General features: G+C 48.9%; 1 protein-coding gene and 1 long non-coding RNA gene across 9 annotated transcripts in view; both read left to right on the top strand.

Annotated features, from left to right (window-relative positions):
• The window catches only part of LOC132523719 (uncharacterized), a 46,462-nt gene extending 29,179 nt beyond the window's left edge, over positions 1-17,283 (top strand). Inside the window, exons 2-3 of the long non-coding RNA XR_009541622.1 lie at positions 707-1,036; positions 16,635-17,283. This is a non-coding gene — a long non-coding RNA (uncharacterized LOC132523719). The remainder of the gene's footprint in view (positions 1-706; positions 1,037-16,634) is intronic.
• A 924-nt stretch (positions 17,284-18,207) lies between these two features.
• Positions 18,208-24,977, top strand: part of B4GALT1 (beta-1,4-galactosyltransferase 1) — a 50,541-nt gene continuing 43,771 nt past the window's right edge. For all 8 annotated transcript variants that reach the window (XR_009541620.1, XM_060155206.1, XM_060155205.1 and 5 more), the window contains exon 1: positions 18,208-18,794. Coding sequence is in view for 7 of the 8 variants with exons in the window: in XM_060155206.1 (XP_060011189.1) it covers positions 18,371-18,794 (424 nt within the window). In the remaining variant the exon portion in view is untranslated. The remainder of the gene's footprint in view (positions 18,795-24,977) is intronic.

Raw genomic sequence — 24,977 nt, 5'->3', positions numbered from 1 at the left:
GCCTAAGAGCTAAGAATAGAAAAGCTAGGACTATAACTCAGTCAGATCCTAATCTCTGCTCCATTACTGCTCACTCTGGGACTCTGGCAGAGCTCCATTCTCCTTAGGGAAAAAGCTCTGGCCAATGATGTAAGGCCGAGAGGGCTGAGGCAGTGAGAGAAGGATTTGCAAAGTACCCTCTAGAGGAGATTAATAGTTGCTGCATCCCTGCCACTGGGCATGGCCTCATAGGAAACAGTTGCTCAGACTTGCCAACTATTGCAAGGGACCCCAAGCTCTACCCCTTAACTGTATTTTCTTTCTTTAACCCCCATGTCCTTTCCTGACTCAAAGCCCATCTCATGCTTCTCCTCTGTGAAGCATAAGTGCTCCTTCTCTGGGTCCCCACTGCATTTTCCACAGATCTCTAGTGCAACTTTTGCAATTGTTTGTTGATATGTCTATTAGATAACAAATAAACTAACTTACCAGGTATGAAGGATGCTACCTGCCACGTACAGGAGACAAAACCCAAAACACCAGAAGATAGAAGGTGCTGCTGCCCCTGTAGTATTTGCTGAGGCCCCAGGTGTTTGTGGCACCATGGTTGGCACCATGGAGTGGCTGTGACTTTGATTAGGCTACCTGAAGCTAAGGAGTCCATTCTTTTTGACAAGTGTCAGGTCCTGGAGAGAGCAAGAAGAATCAACTTTTTCTCTTTCCTCAGGGAACTGATAACCTGGTGTCTAAAGTGTGTAGAGAGAATCGTGGAAGAAACTTCAGGAGAGGAAGAAACAAGGCCATCAAAACCTTCAAAGCGAAAAAGGAATAATGTTGAGTTGGAGAATGCTCCCTCATCTATAAAATATGTGCACCAGCCGTTCTTGTGTGCTGAGTGTGTGTGAGGCACCAGACTCTTAACACACCTTATCTCATTTGATCTTCATGAAACCGGGTGGCATTATCAGTTGCATTTTGTCAATGAGGAAGCTGACTTTCAGAGAGATGAGATGATTTACCTGTGGTCACCGTGAGGAGGCCACAATCAGAAGCCCAGGTAAGGAGGGGGTTAACTTCAGAGAGGAGAAGGACCCACCCTTGGCTGTTTGTACTCCCTCTTCCTCTCCTTCTCCTTCTGCTTGGAAGTACCTGGTGGGGCTGAACAGAATTTTCAGTTTTGTTCTCTGGACCTTTGCTCGGTGGTTTCCTCTGCCTGCACTGCCCTTCACAGCACTTCTCCTCTGGTGAAATCTTAGCTTTCTCTTAGAGGCCACCTCTAATGTCCTGGTCCTGGTAGGGCCTCTTCCCCCTCTTCCTCCCCTTTCTGTAGTCCTTCAGGCAGGGTCTAGCCGGGCTCTGGTTCATGAGGTACATATCTCCCCAAAGCCTGCCTTCCCCTAGGCTGTCCTCACCAAGGAGAGACAGACTCAATACTTTTTGGTCCCTCCAGGGCCTAATACACGGCCTGGCACACATGCTTGTTGACTAAGGGCAGGAAGAAAACCAACATTTTTTTGAGCAGTGTCAATGTGTCATTCTCAGAGCTTGTGCTGTTCAAAATTTACCCCTCTAAATCCTCCCCTGGAGATTATGTGAAACTTAGACAATAACCGCAGAAATACTCATTCCTTTGACTTGTCTTTTGCACTATTTCCTTGGGAATTATCCTTTTTTTTTTTCTCTCCAAAAGATATTTTACACTTTGAGAATTAACTAAGAGAAAGTTTCTTAAAATACGTATAATATAAAATTTACCGTCTCAACCGTTTTCAAATGTACAGTTCAGTAGTGTTTAGTATATTCACATTACTGTGCAAAATATAAGATGAACTTTTTCATTTTGCAAAACTGAAAGTCTATACCCATTAAACAGCTCCCCATTCCCCACTCGTCCCAGCCCCTGGAAACGACCGTTACATGTTGTTTCCAATGTGGTGTGTTAATTTGACTGCTCCAGATACCTCAAGTAAGTGGAATCATACAGTATTTGTCTTTTTGTGTCTGACTTATTTCACTTAGCATAATGTCTTCAAGGTTCATTCATGTCTTAGCATAGGTCAGAATTGCCTTCATTTTCAAGACTGAATAATATTCCATTCAGGTGTAGTTTTTTGTTTGTTTCTTTTTGTTTAATTTTCAACTTTTCTATTGCTCTTCAGTTTCTGTTTTTGCTATTACTTTTTGGTTTTACTGCATTGTGATTGGAGAATGTTATCTGTATTCATCCTACTTTTTGAAATGTATTGAGATTTTGTTTGTTTTTTGTGGTCTTTCATGTGGTCACTTGTTAATGATCTCATAAAGAGTATATTCTAGGTTTTCAAGGTACAGAGCTTGATATCTTTTAATTTGATCTACCTTACTAAGTTAACAAATCAAGTCCTCCATATCCTTACTTATTGTATGATTTATTGATCAGTCATGGGCTAAAAGAGGTAAGTTAGAATTTTCTACTATTACTGTATTTCTGTCCATTTCTCCATGTACTTCCTAATTGTTTTTGCATTATAAGTTCTGATACTATATTTTTGGTGCATAAATATTGATGCCAGATCTTCATCGTGGCTCTCAGCCTTTATCATTACAACATTTTCTCCTGTATCTTGTTTTCTGATTTTCTGTGAATTCAACCATGTCTGATGTTAATACTATAACCCTTGGGGTTTTTTTGTTGTTGTTGTCGTTGCTTGTATTTGCATATGTGGTATTTGTTTTGTTTTCTATTTTTTCCTTCTCTTTTACTTTCAGTCTTTCTGAGGAGCACTATTTTAGATGTGTCTCTCACACATGGCACTAGTTAGGTTTTATTTTATGAGTCCATGAGCTATTTCTAAAGAGTGAGGTGATCAGGTCAAAGAAAGCTTTTAAAGCTCTTGACCCTCATGGCCAAATAATTTTTTCACTGGTTGGACCACTTTGTCCTGTCACCAGCATTTAGAAGCAAACCATCTACCCACCACTGCCAGCATGACTATTACACAGCTGCTTAGATATTTAATAGGTGAAAATGGGACCTCATTGTTCTTTCATGCTTTTCTTGGCTTCATCTAATTCTACTTTAAGTAAATAAAGATGGAAGAAAAAAGAAGTTAAAATGAAACATTCCTTTTCAGATATCTTCAGTGAGATTAAGATGGGTGGTGGTGTTTCTTATTCCAGATTTCCATGACATTGGACCAATCACTTTCCACAAGCTCCTCAGCTCAGGCCTTGGGTCTCCCCAGGAGAAATTGTGTAGGTTTCTTCCTCAGAGCCCTACACCTTGCTTTCTCGCCTTCTGTAGTGAATAGGCAATATAACAGAACAGGAAGATATAGGGTCTGGAGCTAGATTGAGTAAATTTAAATCTCAGCTCCATCTTTGCTATTTACTAGCTGTGTGTTCTATGGCAGTTACTCAACCTCTCTGTGCTTTGGTTTCCCGAGGTAATAATTCTCAAGGGTAACAATGATTACAATATTAACATAGTAACACCTGTTGGGGTTGTTGTGAGGAACAGTTAATTTATGCAAAGCACTCAGACAGGATTATTACTGTTGTCTCTTCCTCTGGGAAATACCCATTTACCACTTCAGCTAAGGTGGTTTTGGTGGAAGCATTTCTTTCTTCCATGGCCCTGCTTCCGGGTTAGCCACTGCATTTAGTCTTAGGCCAGGGGCAGGCTCCTGACAGAAGCAGAACCAATCAGAGTCCTTTCCTGGGAACTCTGAAGTTGGGACATGAGAAAAGAAGCCTTTGGTGCCTTTCTGGTGGGGAAGCTCCCTGAGGTGAGACCCAGGCTCCTGGCAGCCATGTTTCCAGCCTGTGAAAGGAGCCTAGCTTCGAGAGTGAGGCTGACTGACCAGTGGAGAAAAGCTAACATTAGAAATGGCAAGAGTCTGACATTACTGGAACCCTTAGTTTTGGCTGTCTCCAAAGGCACCGTATGAGCCAATGAATGTCCTATTTTCTCTAAGATTGCTTGCATTGAGCTTCTGTCACTGCAATCAAAAGAGTTTTAATACATTTCCTAAGGCACCTTAGGACAGTACAGATCATGGGGTCTCCTGTCCACCTCTCTCTGAAAAGCCCTCCCTGGGACATATGCGCACACACTCACACAGAGTCATGGCGATTGCCAGCTCCTAGGAGTGAGCTGTAGTTCCTTCCCCCCCTGCACTGCCCACGCAGTCCTCTACTTCTCCACACACACCAAAAGACAGCTGCGCCAGTGCCCAGGCACGAGGAACTGCACTTGCTAAACAGGGTGTTATCCCGGAAATCTGTGCCCTTCTCTGTACGCTCCTTGTCCTTTTCTTCACTGCCCTATTCAGTAACTTTGCAAATGTAGAAGGAGCACCTGCCAAGAACCAAGTCAGGCCTGGGGCCCCAGAGAGGCAGTTCCTGCTGTCAAGGAACCCGCAGGCTGTGGGGGCCATCAGGCCGTCAAAAGACTGCTCTGAGAGAGACAGTGGGGTGAGTGTTGAACAGATGTGCTCGCCAAGTGCCGCAGGAGCTTAGAGGAGGCTCTGTCGCTGATTGCCTGGGATGGTCGTCTGGCTGATCTACCCGCCTCGAGGTTCTCCCCACCCTGGCCCATCCTGCCCACTGCCGCCGGAATGTCTCCCCGAACAGATGTGCGACTGCCTCTGCCCCCTGCAGGCCTAAGCCCACATGCCTTAGCCTGGCAAAACCCTAAACCAGATATTGCCTCAACTTACTTTCTCAGCCATGTTGTCCACTGTTCCCCGTTCACAAACCTTACCCGCGAGTCTAACCGCGCCACTCACCTTCATCAGATGCATTCAGTGTTTTCCCACCATGGTGCCTGTCCTCACTCTGTTCCCTCTGTCTCCCATTCCTGTATGTCCCGGCTGTACACACCTTCCGAGGTGTGGGATGGCAAATGCGTTTCGTGTGCCTGCTCTGATCGTCTGGCTGTGTTTCTGTGTTCAGAAGGATTCTGTAGACATACTTGGGCTCAGTGAAAGAGTAAGGGATCAGTCAGCAAAATCTACCATGGCCACCAAATTGGGTGTGTGCTGGGGATGGGTGTGGGAGGCAGTGGGTGGTGAGGAACAGCACACTTGGGATGCATGTGCACTTTGTTCCAGGTCCAGGTCTTATGCATCTCCCCATCCCCATAAAGACTTCCTTGCTCCTACAAGTGAAATTAACTTCTTTCTCTTTTTATAGCCTTCTCTCTGTGCCACTGTAAGAGCACTGATTTCTCTTACCTTTTTATGGGTACATCTGCTTTTGTTATTTGAGGGGACGGATGGTACCCTATGGAGTATGGTACAAGGGAGAGATTCAAAGCACATTAACTGAATGGATGGAACCATGTGGAGCACTAAGATGGACGTACAAAGGGCTGCAAGGGGCCCATCCTGAGGAGCTGGCCTTCTCCATGGGCCTTGGCTGACTCTGGGGACGGTGTTGTTACAGATAAGTTCTCACTCCTGAACCAACTTCCTGCACTGCTGTTTCTGTCTGACCTGCCGTCTGCTGTCATCTTGTGCGTCTGTGACCATGAGGTCTGAGCTCCCAGCTTCTCTAATTCATTCCTTTACTCACTAAACCACAGCGATGCCTCCTGGGTGGCCAGTTCTGTGCTCGCTGTTAGGGGCCCAGGGACGATGTCCTGCCTTTAATCCTATCACTGACTTGGGGAGAGTGGGGCAGAGGTGGTGGAAAGACGGAGACCTGAGTCCTGGGATTCAAGGAGAAGAAATGTGGGTCCTAAGACAGGAGTAGGGAGGGTGCTGCGGGAGAAAAACAGAGGCTTCTGGGGCGGGGGCAGGGTAGAGGTTGTTGATACATCCACGTCCACCAAATTGCCTCTTCCTCTGTGCTCCTCAGCACCTCATGCCTGGGTTACCTGATTGTCACTGCAAGCTCTGTGCTCCCAAGTTTCAGGGCCCGTATAGATGGAGTCAGGAAAAAAAAATTTTTTTTAACATTTACTTATTTATTTATCTGGTTGTGTGGGGTGTTAGTTGCAGCAGGTGGGCTCCTTAGTTGTGGCTCGCGGGTTCCTTAGTTATGGTTCACTGGCTTCTTAGTTGCAACACGTAGGCTCCTTAGTTGTGGCATGTGAACTCTCAGTTATGACATGCATGTGGGATCTAGTTCCCTGACCAGGGATCGAACCCGGGCCCTCTACATTGGGAGCGTGGAGTCTTATCCACTGCACCACCAGGGAAGTCCCAGCGTCAGGAGAAATTTAAACAGCCTCAGTGCATCCTACCACTCCCCATCCCACACAAACACTCAGACCTCAAGAGCCCAGCGCTGATTACCATTCCAGGCCTGAGATCCTCATGCCACCCCTTGGACTCCCTTGAATCTCCTTTGCTGCTGTTCACACCTGGGACTCTGGGCCCAGGTAACCACCCGGGCTCCTGAGCTGCATGGGGGCCCTGGTGCGCCTGTGCCCTGGTGACCAGCATGGGCATCTGTGATGTCCCCAAATTATTACAGGGGCTCCAGAATGATTGGCAGATTCACTCAGGCTGCTCTGTCACTCTGGGTTTCTGGTGCCCACCTCCCTCACCCTCCTACCCACTTCCCCTGCTCCTCAACCCACAAATGTGTTTAGGCTGCAGAGCCAGCTGCAGAGCTGTATAGCACTGTTGGCAGGAGATGGGCTGGCTCGAGAGCTGCCTGGAGGGGAACGTGGCAGATCACATTTCTTCAGCTCGTGCCAAATATTATTCAGATGCAGGTTTTCAGACAGACACAAATTGCTCGTCCAATAAACACAGAAGGGCTAATCCCAAGACATTTATCAGAGTGGGGAAAGATGAGAGAAAAGACAGACATGAGAGGCCTTTGAGAGCTGGCCTGGTGTGGCTGGCCTGAGGGGAGGTGGGGAGACCTCCAGGCACTCCTGGGGTTTTCTTCTTAAGGGCCTGAAACCCAGCACCAGGGCTTTGGGATTTGCTTTCATTGTGACGTACAAAGCCGGTGTTGGTGCAAACACTTCCCCATGGTGAACAGAGTAGAAGAAATGAACACAGGCCAGGGTGCCTCTGTGGGTAGTCAGCTCCCACCTCCAGTTGTCAGTGGTCATGGGGATTAGCTGTCTGCAGAGGCTGCGTACACTACTCCACCACGCACACAGAGAAAGTCCTCAAGGCATGCTGTGATTGTTCGCAGAGTTCTCAGGAGACAATGCTCCTGGCCTGGAATCTCTTACTTCTGCCTGACAAGTGTGAGGGCACAGCTGCTGAGAAACAGGTTGAGGGACACAGCTGACCACGATGGCAGGGGACCAGAGACATGGGGGTCCCCCATCTATACCAGAGCGCTGGCCAAGCCGTTGAGGTCCTTTGCGCGTCCCTTTCTGCTAGGACCTTCTAACGGGCCCCATGAGCGTTCCTCTTCAAGGATTCTGCCCAGAAATGAAAGAAGTCAGGCCCTCCTCTGAGGCCCCATCTCAGAGCCCAGGGAGAGGAGGACCAGGTGAAGCCTCTAGAGTCAGGCTGGTCCTCCCACTGTCTGTGCCAGGGTCTGCGCCAAATGTGCCCGGCGGAGAGGTGGGAGTGCCCATTGGAGGGAAGAGGCACTGACTAGATCAGGGTGAGGGCATGGGAATAGTTGCCAACATTTATATAGTCAGGGACTATTCTCACTTTTCTCACAGCAACACGATGAGCTAGCTGTACTATTATCGGTACGACTTTCCAGCGGGGCACTGAGAGGTTAGATAGCTGCCTAAGCTCACCCAGTTAGGAAGGCTTCAGAATCTGTGCACTTAACTTGCCATACTGCCTGCAGGCCTATGGAGAGATGTGGTGGTTTCAGAAATGCCAGTTGTATGAGAATCCTTAGGAGAGTAGGATTTGGAGGCTGGAGACCCCAGACCTGGGATGGTGCCTTTGAGGCACAATGCTAAGGCAGGCTTCCACTGAGGACCTGGGGGCTCTATAATTAGGCTGATTAACTCTCCTAGTTTTCCCACAACTGAGAGGGGTCCTGGGCTGTGGATTTTCAGTTTTAAAACTGGGGCCACTGTGGGCTAACAGGGGTAAGTTGATCATCCTACCTGTAACGAAAGGGCTGGGCTTGGATCATCGTCTTCAGGACCAACCTGCAGGCCAACTTCCTCCTCACACTCCCGGGCTAGAGACTGACAGAGTGACGTGCTGATGGGGAAGGTGAGCAGAATAACAACCAGCTGGCAGCAGCTCTTTCCAGACACTTAGGAGGGGAGGACTACAATATCAGGTGGCAACAAAGCAGGGACACTGTAGCCCTCAGAACCTAGTGGGAACAGGTGCCTTCTGGCGTGGCCAGTCTTACACAACTAGAGAAACTGGGAAATTCCCAGGTGAGGATTGGCAGGCAGGCCAGGTGGCTTCCAAGGAAGTCTGGGCAGGGCCCAGCTCGCTCTGCCTGCTGGGAGCAAGTTTCTATTCTGGTTCCTGAAACTTCATTCCTGCCAGGATGGCCTCTCCTCTACTCACTTGCTCGGTGACCCACGTTGACCTGCATTCCTAGGCTCAGCAGCCCTTACCTTTCACCCTCTCTGATTTGTCCCCACCTGTTATATGACCATGGCTCTTTGTCAGTCTCTTTGATTGCAAAGATCTGAAATTCACTCGTGCAACACCTGGAAGATTCCAGTAGAAGGAGAATGGATCCTGAGGCACAGAATCCATGGGCAGAAATGCTATTAGGTCTCAGGAGGGACAAATGGGGCAAGAAGCCTCGGGAACTTGGGCAGTAATCACTCTTCACTTCTGGGCCCACTTCTCTTTGTGGTCTGTATAAAGCTGGAAGACATTGCAAGAGATTGTCCAGCTGCTCAAAATAAATTTGTTTCCTGGCCAAATGAAGTCAATCCAAGGCACTAAGAGAACTTCCAAATGAGATTGCTCAATCCCTGTCAGAGATTTTGGAGGATGAGTGCAGTAGGCAGAAGTCTGGAACATTGGTCATGTGCAAATGATCTTCCAGTTTTGAAAAAGGAGGGGTGGTAGTTAGTTTCTTTCTGTTACTTCGAACAGACTTAAGGGGAAAAAGGGAAAGGGGATTTGCCAGTTCACATAACCGATCAGTCCAGGGAGAGTCTGATATGGGCATAGCAGGGCACACCCCCCTGCCTCCTTTTTGGCTTCTTAGGCAGGCTCTTTCTGCATGGTAGCTGTAGGGGGCTGAATAGTGAACCTCCCAAATTCATGTCTACCCAAAACCTCAGAATCGATTTTATTTGGAAAGAGGGTCTTTGCAGATGTAATTAGTTAAGGCAAGATGAGGTCATACTGGATTAAGGTGGGCCCTATTTACAGTGATTTGTGCCCTAATAAGAAGAGGACGCATCAACAGAAGAAAAAGATACACACAGAGAAGGCCGTATGAAGACAGAGGCAGATTGGAGTGACGCAGCTAGAAGCCAAGGAATGCCAAGGCTGCTGGGAGCCACTGAAGATAAAAGAGGCAAGGCAGGATTTTTTCCCTAGAGCTTTCAGAAGGAAAATGGCCCTGCTGACATCTTGTGTTTGGACTTCTAGCTTTCAGAACTGTGAGAGCGTAAACTTCTGTTGTTTTAAGCCAACAAGCATGTGGCAGTTTGTTAGGGAGTCCTAGAAAACTAATACGATACCCTCAGCAACTCCAGGCTGGCCACCCTAGAGGAAAGGAAGAGGCTTTTTTCTCAACACATACAGAAATTTTGGGGCGGAGGGGATCTTTGCTTCCTGAACGTATCACTGTGGCCGAAGGGAAACAGTGCTCTCATTGGCCAGATATGAGTCCCACATCCATTAAGGGGACCGTGGTGAGGTTAGACTATCCCAACCACATGGGGAAGAGTGGACATCTTTTACCAGAATGAGGAGTGAATACAGGGAAGACAAAATTAACACCTGTCCATTACAGGGCGAAAAAGTTGATTCTGCAGACTATGCTCTCATCCAACAATAGATTTTTTTAAATATAAAGGAAGTAGAGGGACTTCCCTGGTGGTGCAGTGGGTAAGAATCTGCCTGCCAGTGCAGGGGACACAGGTTCGATCCCTGGTCCGGCAAGATCCCACATGCTGGGGAGCAGCTAAGCCTGTGTGCCACAACTACTGAGCATGCGCTCTAGAGCCCCTGAGCCACGACTACTGAGCCTGTGTGCCACAACTACTGAAGCCTGTGCGCCTGGAGCAACAAGAGCAACAAGCTCCTTAACAAGAGAAGCCACCACAATGAGAAGCCCATGCACCGCAATGAAGAGTAGCCCCTACTCGTCGCAACTAGAGAAAGCCCACGTGCAGCAAAGAAGACGCAATGCAGCGAAAAAATAATAAATAAATAAATAAATAAATTTTTTAAAAAATGAAGGAGAGATTTCTCAGAACAATTTAGGGCAAGGACAATCAAATTTCTTTTTTGACAGGTCCCTGAACTGACAGATCACAGAGCTGCATTTGATAGCCTGTCTGTTAGTAAACTGGGTCTTCAGTAAGGCTTTTAACAATCTCTGCCATGATATCCTTGTGTGGATAAAATGGGAAATATAGGTTAGATGACAGTATGATTAAGAGGAAAAGTAACCTGCTAAATGAGTGAACCTATGTCATTACATTTGTCCACTCAGCATGCAAACCCCTATCTTATTTTGCAAGAATTTTCTAATAATAATTTAGTACCAGAGGGCTGTAGTGCCCTGGCTCCCACCATGGAAGCAGAAAGGGGAAGATTTTCCTTTTCACTTCCTTGCAGCCAGGACTCAATCATGTGAATTAGGCTCAGCCACTCCCACCAAGGACTTTTAATTTTTAGGAGGTGAATTTAAGGGGCAGATGTAGTGTAGGAAGTATTCATGGCAACGGCAACAGCAGCTTGACCAGTCCTGAAGTGGTGATGTTGAGTGTTCCCTGGCAGTGGTGGCCGTGGCAGAGCAGTGGTGTAATTAACTGTTTATGCAATCAAAAACCTTGATTGGTACAAGGACTGTTTTTAAAAGGATTCAAGTTTCCACTGTTCCAGGATTTGTCTTCAGCTCTGTCTTTTTTTTTTTTTTTTTTTTTTTTGCGGTATACGGGCCTCTCACTGCTGTGGCCTGACCCGTTGCGGAGCACAGGCTCTGGACGCGCAGGCTCAGCGGCCATGGCTCATGGGCCCAGCCACTCCGTGGCATGTGGGATCCTCCCAGACCGGGGCACAAACCCGTGTCCCCTGCATCGGCAGGCGGACTCTCAACCACTGCGCCACCAGGGAAGCCCCTTCAGCTCTGTCTTTAACATGAACATCAAAAAGTGAAAGTTGTGTTAGAAGGCATTGGTGAAAGTACAGTATTTGGGACTATGGAGGTGAGTGATGGTCCTGTTCTCTTCCGTTGCTGAGACCCCAGCTGGAATGTTGAATTCAGTCCTGGCCACTGGTCTTTTATGGAGGAAAGTGACAAGCTAGAGCCTGGTCAAAGAAGAATGATCAAGACAGGGAAGGAACTCAACTATGAAGCATGAAGAACAGTAGAAATGATAGGTATTAGTCAGCCTAGAGAGGAATTGTCTTTAGGTTGGGAGAAGGCATATGTCTGATCTTTTTAAATAAGTTAAAGACCATCAAGGGACTTCCCTGGTGGCACAGTGGTTAGGAATCTGCCTGCCAGTGCAGGGGACACAGGTTCGATCCCTGGTCCGGGAAGATCCCACATGCCGTGGAGCAACTAAGCCCGTGTGCCACAACTACTGAGCCCACGTGCCACAACTACTGAAGCCCGCGCACCTAGAGCCCGCGTGCCTAGAGCCCGCGCACCACAATGAAGACTAGCCCCTGCTCCCCACAACAAGAGAAAGCCTGCACGCAGCAACGAAGACCCAACGCAGAAAAAAATAAAATAAAAATAAAGACCATCAAGTGAAAGAGGATTCAGTTTATCATCTGTGGCTCCATGGAACATAGCTAGCATCACTGCTACTAGCGAGTTTCAGCTTAAAACGAGAAGGGTTTAATTGTTGGGTCTGTGATATCCACAACAGAGCAGGCTGCCTCATAATATAGTGAGTTCACTGTCGCTGGAGGTGTGCACACAAAACTGGATGAACTCTCAGAGAGTATATTGTGTTGGGGGATCCTACTGTGTGGGGGTGAAGGAAGAGTTGGTGTCCTTCCAACTTCTCTCCAATTCTTAAATCTGATCAAGTCCATAGGACAGGTTGGGAAGGGCAGGAAACTGGAGGTGGGGAGACCAGAGGAATTACAAATTGTGAGTTATTAAAAAAAAAAAAAGGAATGGAAGATTGCATTATTCTGAATTCTTCACCACTCCCTGTACCCAATCCCTTTGCCATGTGACTTTGAAGTCCCCCCACTAGAGACAGAATACACTTTCTTGTCCTGCTAATGTTGGGTTGGCCAAGTGATTTGCTTTGGCTCACGGAGTGTAGAAGTGACCACTCCAAGCATAGTCTCTAAGAGGCAATGGATTTTTTGCTCACCCATCTTGTGCTTTTGCCATTACCATGTGAAAAACATGCCCTTGGTAGGTATCACAGAATAGAGACACATGGAGTAGACTCATCTAGCCAACTTACAGACCTATAGCCTTAAGCAGAGCTGCCCCAGCTAACACATGGACACATGAGAGAGAAATAAATGCTTTATTGTTGTATAGCACTTAGATTTGGTGGTTATTTGCTATGTAGCATCATTATGGCAATAAGACAGATCGGACATTCTAACAGACTTTCAGATACAGTATTGAAGGCAGTTCTCAGGCTTCTGCTGGCCTTTCTAGGATCTGAGGAAGTAGCACTTGAGGGAAGGAACTCATCCCAACAGATTGTGGGTATATCCTGTCCTGAGTATAGATGTTGCTGAGAATGGATGGCCAAGGTCACTTTGTGGGGCACAGACCCAGTGCTGGAGGCACTTTGTGGGTTTGGGGTAAAGAGTGAGAGGAGGAAGCCAACCTCACTTCAGGTCATGGGAAGAAGTCCAGCTGGACACTCAAAAGAAAGTGTGGATGGGAGTACCATCCTGAGAAACAGTTTGTGTTGTGGTGGATTAAAGATGACCACAAATTCTTTACCACATCTCTCATCAAGAGGTGAAGTCTATTTCCCCTCCTCTTGTATCTGGGCTGGCTCTGTGACTTGTTCTGACTGATAGAATGTGGCATATGAATGATAGAATGTGTCACTGAATAACTTCCAAGACTTGACCTTAACAGATCTTCCACTCCCTCCTATGCATTTGGAATATGCCTTCTTAGAGTCTAGCTGCCATGCTGTTAGGAAGCCCAAGCAGTCATGTGGAGAGGTCCACATGGAGGAAAACTGAGACCTTTGGCTAAGGGTTCCAGCTAAACACCCAGACAGCAACCAGCACTAACTTTTAGCCATGTGAATGAGGCCATCTATAACTTCCAGACATTCTATTACCCCAGCTGACACTATATGAAGCAGAAAACCACCTAGTTTTTCTAAGAAACCCCAATCAAGGTTTTTGACTGCAAAAACAGCTTACTCGGGTTTCCCTGATGGCGCAGTGGTTGAGAGTCCGCCTGCCGATACAGGGGATACGGGTTCGTGCCCCGGTCCGGGAGGATCCCACATGCTGCCGAGTGGCTGGGCCCGTGAGCCATGGCCACTGAGCCGGCGCGTCCGGAGCCTGTGCTTCGCAACGGGAGAGGTCACAGCAGTGAGAGGCCCGCATACTGCAAAAAAAAAAAAAACAAAAAAACCCCCCAGCTTACTCAAAGTAAACTAAAACCTAGAGAAAAGATTAATTCTAGGGCACTCCCAGTAAAGTTTGGATAAAGTCAAGAATGTGACTGTGACTCTTTACGATCTCATAGATTTCAAGCAGTGTCTTATAGACCTCTCAGCTAGACAAAAGTGCTTCTAAGAATCTTAAGGATTTGTCCCATAGTACCCCGACTCACAGCCTAAAGAAGGTAGGAACTTATCTTAAGATTTGGGGATATAGTTTTTGTCTAATGGAGTGAAACTCAATAAGGTTCATGGGAAATGCACAATATTTTTGTTTATTTTCTTCCCCTCCAAGAGAATTGTACCAGCATAAGTACCACTAGCTTGGACTAAAATAGGCAAAGACAGTTCAAATGAAATGAGGACACTGGGCACTTAGCGAAGCAGACTGAACAAATTACTCTGCTGCAAACAAGGGAAAGGAGGAATGACCCAGAGGATGGAGCCAAGAGCCCGGAGGGTGAAGAGCCACAGAGAATCACATTCCCTGCTCCTGGAGCAGGGGGAATTGGTGACATTTGCGCTATTGGATCTCAGATTTCCTAAAGACCTAAGGACTGCTATGTACCTTTTATTACCCCTTTTTAAGTGGGAGTTTCTATTATGATTTTCCTGTCTCTGTCTTCCCATTGTATGTTGGATCTGTACGGGAAAAGATAACTTACAGGAAAGTTGCAAGTTTAGTACAAATACTTTTTTGGACTCTTTGAGAGTAAATTTCTGACATGATGCCACATTACCCAAAACCTTATGTGCATATTTCCAACATAACCACAATCATCAAAATAAATAAACATTATATGTTACTATCATCTTTTTTTGTGTGTGTGATGGCCCAACAGGGCAAATACTTTTATTTTTTTTTAATTAATTTTTATTGGAGTATGGTTGCTCTACAATGTTGTGTTAGTTTCTAATGTACAGCAAAGTGAATCAGCTATATGTATACATATATTCCCTTTTTTGGATTCCTTTCCCGTTTAGGTCACCACAGAACACTGAGTAGAGTTCTCTGAGCTATACAGTAGTTTCTCATTAATTATCTATTTTACACATAGTGTCAATAGTGTGTATACGTCAATCCCAATCTCCCAATTCATCCCATCCACCCACTTCCTCCCTTGGTGTCCATTCATTTGTTCTCTACATCTGTGTCTCTATTTTGCAAATAAGATCATTTATACCATTTTTCTAGATTCCACATATATGCGTTAACATATGATATTTGTTTTTCTCTCTTTTTTTTTTTCTCGGTACGCGGGCCTCTCACTGTTGTGGCCTCTCCCGTTGTGGAGCACAGGCTCCAGACGCGCAGGCTCAGCGGCCATGGCTCACGGGCCCAGCCGCTCCGCGGCATGTGGGATCTTCCCGGACCGGGGCACGAACCCGTGTCCCCTGCATCGGCAGGCGGACTCTCAACCACTGCGCCACCAGGGAAGCCCTCTCTTTCTTTTTTTTTATATGTAACTCTTTTTTTATTCTTTCATTTTTAAATGGCAGTGAATTGCTTTTTTTTTCTGTTCCTTTTATAATTTTTTTAAATTGGGATATAGTTGTTTTACAATGTTGTGTTAGTTTCTACTGTACAGCGAAGTGGAGTTCCCTGTGCTATACAGCAGGTTCTTATTAGTTATCTGTTTTATACATATTAGTGTATCTATGTCTATCCCAATCTCCCAATTCATCCCAGTCTCCCCTTCCCCCCATTGGTGTCCATACATTTGTTCTCTACATCTGTGTCTCTATTTCTGCCTTGCAAACTGGTTCATCTGTACCATTTTTCTAGATTCCACATTGTTTTTCTCTTTCTGACTTACTTCATTCTGTATGACAGTCTAGGCATAGACTGTTGGGGCCAGCTTCACCCTCACCAGTTCCCTGGTGAACGACTCTTGAATTTGTGTTCTAACTACAATAGTTCTTCCCCTCTTCCCTTCCCACATTATCAAGATGATCATAAGCATTCATTAACAAGTATTTTAACAAATATCTATTCAGTGCCAACTACGTGTCCGGTTCATTTCTAGGAGCTGAGGATATAGTAGTGAACAAGAGAGAAAGTTCTTGCACTCATGCAGCTGATCTTCTATTGAGACAGACAGACAACAAACAATAAATTAAATGTATAATTCTGGGTAGTGATACCTACTCTGAAAAAAATCAAGCAGGTTAAGCAGCTTTGGTTGGGGGACTATTCTACATAGTGTAGTCTGAGAAGACCTCTCTCATAAGGTGACATTTGAGAGATCTGAATGAAGTATGGGGCTAAGTATTTCATAAGTGTTTCAGGCTAAGTGAACAGCAAGTAAAAAGGTCCTGAGGCAGGAAGTAACAGGGCAAGTTCAAGGAATAGCAGCAGTTAGGTCAGTGTGGCTAAAGTACATAGAGCGTGGTAGAGGGTGATAGGAGAAGAGGGTGGGGAATAGAGATAGAAACCAGATTAGACAGGGCTTCTACAAAGTTGGAGTTCGTTCTCAATAAAATGGCATGAATTGATTTATGCTTACAAAGATCTCCCTAGCTGCTGTTTGGAGAATAGACTGGGGAGGGGGCATGGTGGAGGTAGAAGCAGGGTGACCAAGTAGGAGGCTACCTTATAACCCAGGTCAACATGATGGTGGCTTGGTCCAGGACAGTTAGAGCAGAGTTAGCAAGTGGTTAATTCTGATAATTTGAAGGTAGCACTGACAAGACTTGCTGAGGGATTGGAAATGGCATTTAAGAATAAGAAAAGCACATTGAGGACAACTTTTAGGTTCGGGGCTTGGGGGAAATGGATGAACAACAGTGCCATTCTCTGAGGTAAGTAAGAATGGGAGTGGAGTGTAGGGCGTAGGTGCTGAGTTTGAGATGCCAGTAAGAGGGAGTGGAATATGAGTTGGTTGGTCAGGGCTGGAGATGGAAAATTTTGCAGTCATCAGCATACAGGTATTACTGAATATAAATCACACTCTCTTCTGTGTAGACAGAAAAGAGCATGATGGACTATGGCCTGGGGCCTTCAACAACCAGGAAAAAGAGAAGCCCAGAAAAGAGACAGAGGAGTGGCCAGTGAAATGAGGAAGATCAGAAAAGCCTGATGTCCAGGAAGCCAAGTGAAGAAAGTAGATTCTGTGTGATCACAACCACATGTCAACTCCTGAGCCTCAGTTTTCTCATCCATGAAATGGTGAGAGTAACAACTGCCCACTTTATGGTGTTGTTAGGATTGAGGCAATGTATGTAAAGCAGTTAACACTTGTGTCTGACTGGTATATAGGAAACTCTCAGCCTATGGTAGCATTGTTATTATTTCCTCCACTTCAGAGTAGGCTGCCACAGCCCTCAGCTTCCCCATCCACATAAGTGACAGCACCTCCATGAGTCCTTCTCAGAAATGAAGTGTCCCTGCTCACTCAGGCAACCAGGTGGGCCTGACGAGTGGCCTCTGGGTCAAATTTGAACCAAGTGACTTCAGTGCCTAAACCTCTCACCCACACAGCTTCCAGCCCTTACTTACAAATCAACAAGTGGTAAATAAAGGTTTTAGAGCCAGAATTCTGCCTCTGCCTCTCACCAGCTATGGGATCCTAAGCAAGCTTCTTAACCTTCCTGAGCCTTGAATTCTATCTATAAAATGGGAACAATTCCTACTTCATGACATTGTGTCCAGGCCCGCGCGGACTGTAAATAAAGCCGGCTGATCTCCTCCTGCATGGCGGCGTGGGAGTCACTGGGGCTCTTTGACACCCTCCCACGCATCCCCACAACCTAGCTGGGCGGGTCTCTGGGATCCCCTAACCTGCGCTGTAGGACAGTGAGCTCAGAGAGGTGGAGACTCGTCCACTTTCTTTTCCGCAGGGCGCCGGATGAGCCGCGCCTAGTTGCAGGGCCCCCACCTCGGTAGAGGGGCCTAGCTCGGCCAAGGGAGGGGGTTCCGAACGTCCCAGAGACTCCCTCTTCCGCTGTCCTACCTCGGGCTGTGCGTCGAGGCCGTTTGCTGGGCAACCCTTCTCCGCCCCTCTTCCTGACCCTCCCCCCAGGTCTACCGAGGTCCACCGTCAGGAAAGCCGCCGCGGTCCCCGACCCCTCAAGACCACGACCAGTCTGCTCTGTTCTCCTCCCTCCTCTCTGACGCCGCGCTGCAGGCCCAGGCGCATAACCCAGCCCTTCAGCACCGCAGGAAGTGGCGGCTCCTCTCGGGGGCAGCTCGGAGGAAGAGGAGGAGGAGGAGGAAGCGTGGCTTAGTAGGGACCGAAGTCCCATGGGGCAGGCTGCGGAGGAGGGCGGCGTGAGGGCCTGAGAGCTCAGCTCCAAGGCTGCGGGCTGCCAACTGCCGCCCCGAACGGCTCCGCCCCCTGCGGCCCACCCTCCACAGGCCCCGCCCCGCACTCGGCCACGCCCCATACCGGCCCCGCCCCCAGCTCCTGTCCCGAAAACGCGGCTCCTACGGGCGGCCCTGCCCCCGCTCCGCCGGCGGCCTCGGCCTCGGCCCCGGCCCCGCCCCCGTCCGCGCCAGCCCCTAGTCTGCACTTTGCTTGCTGGGCTGCTGAGTCGGCCAGGGTCTGAGTTCCGCCGCCTGCCCGCCGGCGCCGCTCCCTCGCCCCCTCCCCCGATCCCTCCCCCAGTCGCAGTCTTGTGGCAGTGTCTGGCCGGAGGCCCGCGGGCGGGCCACCCTCCCCGCGGTAGCCCACCCCCCCCTCTTAAAGCGGCGGCGGGAAGATGAGGTTTCGGGAGCCGCTCTTGGGCGGCAGCGCCGCGATGCCGGGCGCGTCCCTGCAACGGGCCTGCCGCCTGCTCGTGGCTGTCTGCGCGCTGCATCTTGGCGTCACCCTCGTCTACTACCTGGTCGGCCGCGACCTGAGCCGCTTGCCTCAGCTGGTCGGAGTCCCCACACCGCTGCAGGGCAGCTCTAACGGCGCCGCCGCCATCGGGCAGCCCTCTGGGGAGCTCCAGCCCCGAGGGGCCGCACCGCCACCGCCTTCGCGCACCTCTTCCAAGCCGCGCTTGGGTGGCGCCTCCAACCCCGACGCGGACTCTCGCCCCGGCCCCGGCCCCGGCCTCGGGAGCAACTTGACTTCGGCCCCAGTGCCCCCCGCCACAGCACTGTCGCTGCCCGCATGCCCTGAGGAGTCCCCGCTGCTCGGTAAGGTACCATGCGCGTTCGCCCATGCCCTCTTCCTCGACAGCCAGTCAGTCTCCCTATTCCGGATCAGAGCCCCTAATCCCAAACAGGTTCCGGGCTGGATGGGGGTGAGAGGTTGGGAGGTGAGTCCCTTCGGATTCATGCTGGAGACTGGGTCGGGGACGGTTTAAGTAAGCCGTAGCCACCGCCACCCACCCACCCCCGATCCCAGAACCAGAGAAGGCCTTGGAGACTTCCCTGCTCTGGCCCAAGCCTCAAGAAGTTTTGGGAGTTTGAGTCTGCTTAGAACTCGGAGCAGCCTTCGCTCTGCTAACTCTGGTAGGGACTACGAGGCAGCTCAGAGTAACCCGCTCTCTCTAGTTTGGAACGCTGATGATGAGGCCTCCAGGAGGGAAGGGAGCAGACCTCCCAGGTCACATCTCCTGTCTTCACATAGAACCACTGTCTCCTGAGTGTGGGTTAACCCTGTTCCTAAGCTTTTGGGCAAGTGACTTGTCCCTAAACCTCTGGTTTTTTATCTATTAAATGGGAATAATAAGTGGTACCTGTTTGAGGGGGGTGTTTTGGAAGATTAGACCAAACAGTGTAAACAAGCATTTACAAGGATGAGGGTAACCCCTCAGTAAATTGTCACTATTGTGTTCAGTTCCTCCTCTGCTTAGATCCCTGCCCTGGGGCCCTCCTACCCTGCTTCCTGCCCTTGTAGCTTCCCAAGAGTAGGGCCCTCCCAGGGGCCGAGGGTATTTGTACCAGTATAATGTGTGTACCCTGGGGGCTGGAGGGCTAAAATATAATCAGTTAGCACCAAGTTGTCCCTTCCTGATAGCAGCAGCCTGGAGTCTCAGGTATCTTGCCCAGATGTTTTGAACCGGAACTCCAGCCTCTGTTTCAGCACAAGCAGAGAGCTTGGGTCGGTGGGTTTGCATTCCTTATGTCACGAGGAGGCTGAGCCCATGCCCACCGGGACCTCCCCTTGACCTGTAATCCACAGGCAGTCAGGCCCAAGGCAGCCACAGGTTGCTCCCAAGGTTACCAGACAGGTGGCTGCTCAGTTTCAATGCCAGGGTGTAGAGAATGTTGTTCTGAGTGAGGGGCCCTGGCAGGAGAGCAGGCATCCTGCCAGTGGGAACTCTGTCACTTTTTCACAGAGCCCAGACAGAGCAGGCCTCCTACCCACTCTTGCTCAATTTCTCCAATAATTACTTCAACATTTTCATATCAAGTTTGGGAGGATGCTCCTGGAACTGGTCAGACATGAATTGTGGTAATAAAGGGGACTTTTTTTTTTTTTAAAGCAGAAACTTGAATTCTTTTGGACTTGATGGTTAGTCTGGGAAGCAGACTGGTCCTGTAAAATGAAATGGAATCTTTGCCATACTGCTAAGTGTCTGACCTCAGGCATGTTAGAACTCAGACTCTGAGTTCCTCAGAGTCTCTTTCTCTTGTGTAAAATGGGGTTGTCCATGCTTAACTCACAGAGTTATTTTCAGGACTAAATGAGATTGTGTATGTTAAGTACATGGCAAATAGGACCTGGGACTTGAAGTTTCATTTTTCTCAGACTCTGGAGATGGCTGTGAACAGCAGAGAAGGAGGAAGAGGGTTGGTGAGTTCTCAGACCCCAGAGAGGCCAGATTTTGATCTTTTGTTTTTAATTGTTGCCTGGATATTATGTAGAAGGAAAGAGAAATTAATTAATTAGAAATTAATTAGCAAGTTAAAGGAAAGTACCTCAAAGTTCATTAGATTGGTGTTTGAGGTGTAGGATCTTCTCAATGAATCATGAGAGGCAGTGGTGACCCACCTTGGTGTTGCCCAGTGACTGGGTGACGAGTTACTGCTGTTTCTGCGTTGACTCTGAACTGGCGGCACGAACAGACTTCCTGAGAGATACAGTTTTGGAGGGTAAGGGGAGAGGCCCTAGGCTTTCTGTAGCTTGTCCGCCTTTGTGTGACATGCATGGGACCGTGACGTTTCAGCTGCTGCGGAGGTAGCCCCGGAAGGTGAGGGTGGAGTGTTTTTCTTCACTTTTATTGAGCCCTTGGGTTTGAGGTTTGGGTGCTCTCTAAGTGGAGGCTCCTGGGTAGAAGAGAGCCTTGAGAAAGCTGAAAGTCTCCCGGGGAGTGTGTGGGCTGGGGGAGTCAAGCCCATCTGTTCAGCTGGGCAGCTGTCAGCCAAAGCCATTACGTGTTGGTTTCGAGGTTGGTGGGAGAAAGCATCCGTGGGGTTTAAAGCTGTGGCTTTTTCACTACTTGCAGTTCCTTTCCACAACTGGGCTGTACTTTCTGGTGTCCAAGGGTCTATGCCAGATGCTGTGATCCCTCCGGGCTGGTAGGTGGTGGGTAACGGGCATGCCCTTCCCTGCAGGAGCCAGGCACCAGACTGGGCTGCCGACGGGTCACTGTTGGATCTGTCCTGGGTTGTTAGAGCCTCAGGATAGACTTCAGATAGACTTGGGTTTGAATCCTGCCTGTGTCTATACTGTGCATTAGGGCAGGTTGCAGTGTTTGAAGCCATAGTAGGCTCTGCCCCGGGACACCTGCTGGGCTGCTGTGAGGCTTTCAGGAGTGAGGGCTGCAGGGGAAAGATGGGTCTTTCCTGAGGATTCCTGCAAGTTCCCCAGGGAGTTCTCCCGGGGAGTCCAGGCCTGTAGGCGCTGTCGTCTTGGCCCTTGGGCTGTGCGGCATCTCACTGACCATGGCAGTGAGGCTCCCTTTCTGGCAGCCTGGGTGTTTGCCTGAGATGTAGTCAGCCTGGGAGGAGCAGCAGCCTTGCGTTGAGTTACTTTTCCCGGAATGAATGTTTATCTGTGCTTAGATTTGGCGGCAGCTCCACGTGACTTGACTAGCACTGGCGCTGCCCGCCCAGAGAGGGGCTGGCTGGGGGCGGGGCGGGGTCAGTACCTCAGGTAGGACTGGTTAGGGGAGGCTGGGCTGACCTGGACAGTTGGTACAGTCTATGGGTGGGAGGCGGGTGGTGGTGAGTATAAGACTGCATAAACCTGAGGCCGCTCTTGCCCAGCTATGCTTTGAAGAGAGCCTCTTCCTTTGTTCAGAAAAGGACTCTGATCTAGAGGTGGACACCAGAGAGTCACGGGCACTAGAGAGTCATGGGCACCTGGGCCAGCAAACAGCCACAGGTAGCCAGGGCCCTGGGAGAGCACTTATCCGTGAGCCGTTTTCCCCAGGTTTCATGGGGGGTGTCAGCCGAGCCTCTGCCATGGTTTGTACCCTTGGCAAGACAGAGCACTTGCTGGGTGTCTGCCGGGCTCTCGGCTGTCAGGTGTTTCTCCACCAGCACACTGTTCCCGCTTCTCCCCCTTCCCCCATATGCACACATGTGGACACAAGCACGCTGCCTGGGACATAGTGTACTTTGAGGACATCTGTCTTGGCCTCAGCTCCAGAAGGGGCTCTCTCTCTTCTTTGGGATGAGTCCTAGAGCCTCATCACCTTCTGGCTTGCGGTGGAGCCTCATCCTGGGGGTTGGGGAGGCACCAGGAGCCTACCCTGTGTCCAGATCTTTAAGCTTTGGGACGTTAGGTAACTAGTTTTTTAAACCAGTTTTGTCCTGTTGCTTTTCCTGGGGAAGATAATTTCTTGACCTACACACTGACATGCCTTCTTGTCTAACAGTCTGAGGTGGAGAAATACCCTCCATGACTATTTGGCTCACTTTTTTCCACTCAGCCTGATGGTCGCAGAAGTGTCTCCTGCCTGTTGTAATTTGTCCCAGACTCTGAGCAAGCACAGGGGCCTCCACCTGATGAACCAGGTGCAAGTTCCTTGGGTTACAGGTTGCAAGAGCCACATGTGAGATTGGACTCAAACTGCAGCATCTTGGAACCGCAGCATCCCAGGATGGGTCTCTGCAGTTCCCTGGCCCCCATCCCACATTGTGCTAGAGGGGAAGGGTCTTGCCTCAGGCCATACGGCCAGGCAGTAGCCAGCTGGGGCTGGAAAAACCAGGTCTCCTGCTTCCCAGTCTAATGCTTTTCCTTAAAGTTATTGCCCAGTAGACACTTAGTGCAGAGGCTCAGGGTGGCCTAATGTGGCACTGAGTTTGGGAAGATCCCTGCTAGGTGTGTCTGTGGGTCCATCTGAGAGGTCTGATAAGGTGACAGCTTTCCTGGATTCAACAATATGCCTGTCCTAGTCTGGGCACTAGAGCTACAGAGAAGGAGATGACAAAATGCCTTCTCTTTTGGAACTCACAGTTTAGGCAGAGGAGGCATAATTAAACCATGCCGATGTCATTTAGGGAAGCCAGAGTGTGTGTGTGTGTGTGTGTATGTTTAGTCTCTGCCTCCCTAGCCATCCCCTTCCCTTCCTTTCTTCCTTCTTTCTTTCCCTTATTCAGAAACCCAGAGTTGGTATTAAAGTTCTCCAGTTCCGGTTTTATCTGATTGTGTGAAAATGTTCCTCTAATTTCTGAAGCCGTGCATTAGCTCTGGGGGTAATCTTTAACTTGCTGCTTTATAATGACTATAATGATACATCAGCAGCCATATGGTTGGGTATTACGGTCTTTGGATAGCAGCAGAGTAGGGGTTTCCAGGCTGGGGCTAGACTAATTTATGGTTTGGGAAAGACGGGACAGTTAATGCCCAGGTAGTCCCAGCCCTTCCGTGGATTCCACCCTGGGGACCTTCCAGACTTTGGGGGCAGGGCCAGGAGGCTCATACCCTTCGGGCTCAGCTGGGCTCTGGATGTGTGTGAAAGGGGCCCAGGCATCCTGGGGCCGAGCCAAACCTGGTGATTTCTTCACTGACCGTTAACCCAGTGCCTCCTATGCCTTATTCCCTCCTCAGTGTTCCTTGCCTGTACTTGATAAGAAGCAGAGACTGAAATTCTGCTTGAATCCGTGTCCACCTGGAAATTCCAGTTATTCTTACCTGGTTAAGCAGCAGTCCAGTTGTTTTAGGGCCCTCTGTGTTTACCTGGGCCTACGCAGGTCGCTGGCTTGGGGGAGAGATCTTGGATACTTTTCTAAAGGTCAGAGACCTCCAGGTTGGAAGGTTGTGGTGGCTTGGCGGGTAGGGGACAGGGTCTGGCGGGGAGCTGGTTCTGGGAGAACGTGGCCTAAGGGGATTCGTCCTTAGGAGGCAGAAGGGCTGAGTCACACTCTCAGTGTTTCAGGTTCTACTTTTCAGCCTGGCTCAGCCCGCCCCTTCCTTACACAAATGAAGGCCAGGGGCTGTATTATTGGCTGTTGCTGAATTCTTGGGCAGTGATTTTAATGTCTGGTCTGGGTGTGTAATGTAGCTGCTTCTCTTTCCCCCTGCCGCCTCTCCAAGCCCCTCACAAAGCCTTGAGAGAGAGGAGGAGGATTTGTCTCCCTGGGATGCCAGGGAGGCCAGGGTTGTGGGTCTTTGCTTTTGCCTGTTTTTTTAAGGAGTGGGTAATCTCTTCCTCCTTTTTGTAAAAAGTAATGCAGGCTCATTGAAAACCGTTTGAGAAGTTAAAAGAGGTTGAAAAGCACATCTATATTCCTATCACCTAGAGGACGCATGTTGGCAAATTTCCTGCTAGTCTTTTTTCTTGTACATGTTTCAGAATTTAGTTGATATCTTTATAAATGGATAGATAGATTGGTATAGTTAGATATAGATATAGATAGCCTGGTGTCCAGGATTTTTCCCTTAAGATTCTGTCACAGGCTTGGTCCTACACCTTTAAAAACAACAAAGGGTATAACTTTTATTATTCAGCTGTTGCTGAACACATACAGATAGTTTTTGTTTTCTTGTTAGTGGTCCAGTGAGGCTCACGCCTAAAGCTTTAGGTACTTTTTGGATTGTTTCCGTAGTAGAGTTTTTTAAAAAGGAAGAAAAGGGATGAATGCTTTTTGAGAAGGGCTTGGTTTTTAAACCAGTCTTACTAAAGGATAGACTCATTGAAAATTTCAGGTTTGCTTAGTGGTGGCAGATGAACATCATTTATTGCTGAATAAAAGATGTGTCTAGAATTCTGATTAAAAACTAGGTGCAGGGGCTTCCCTGGTGGTGCAGTGGTTTCCCTGGTGGCGCAGTGGTTGGGAGTTCGCCTGCCGACGCGGGGGGCGCAGGTTCGTGCCCCGGTCTGGGGGGATCCCACGTGCCGCGGGGCGGCTGGGCCCCTGAGCCATGGCCGCTGAGCCTGTGCGTCTGGAGCCTGTGCTCTGCAACGGGAGAGGCCGCGACGG

This window comes from Lagenorhynchus albirostris, chromosome 7, assembly GCF_949774975.1.
Source record: "Lagenorhynchus albirostris chromosome 7, mLagAlb1.1, whole genome shotgun sequence".
Classification (NCBI taxonomy): Eukaryota; Metazoa; Chordata; class Mammalia; order Artiodactyla; family Delphinidae; genus Lagenorhynchus; species Lagenorhynchus albirostris.
Note: the sequence above shows the minus strand (reverse complement) of the source record. Positions and strands in the feature narration are given on the sequence as shown.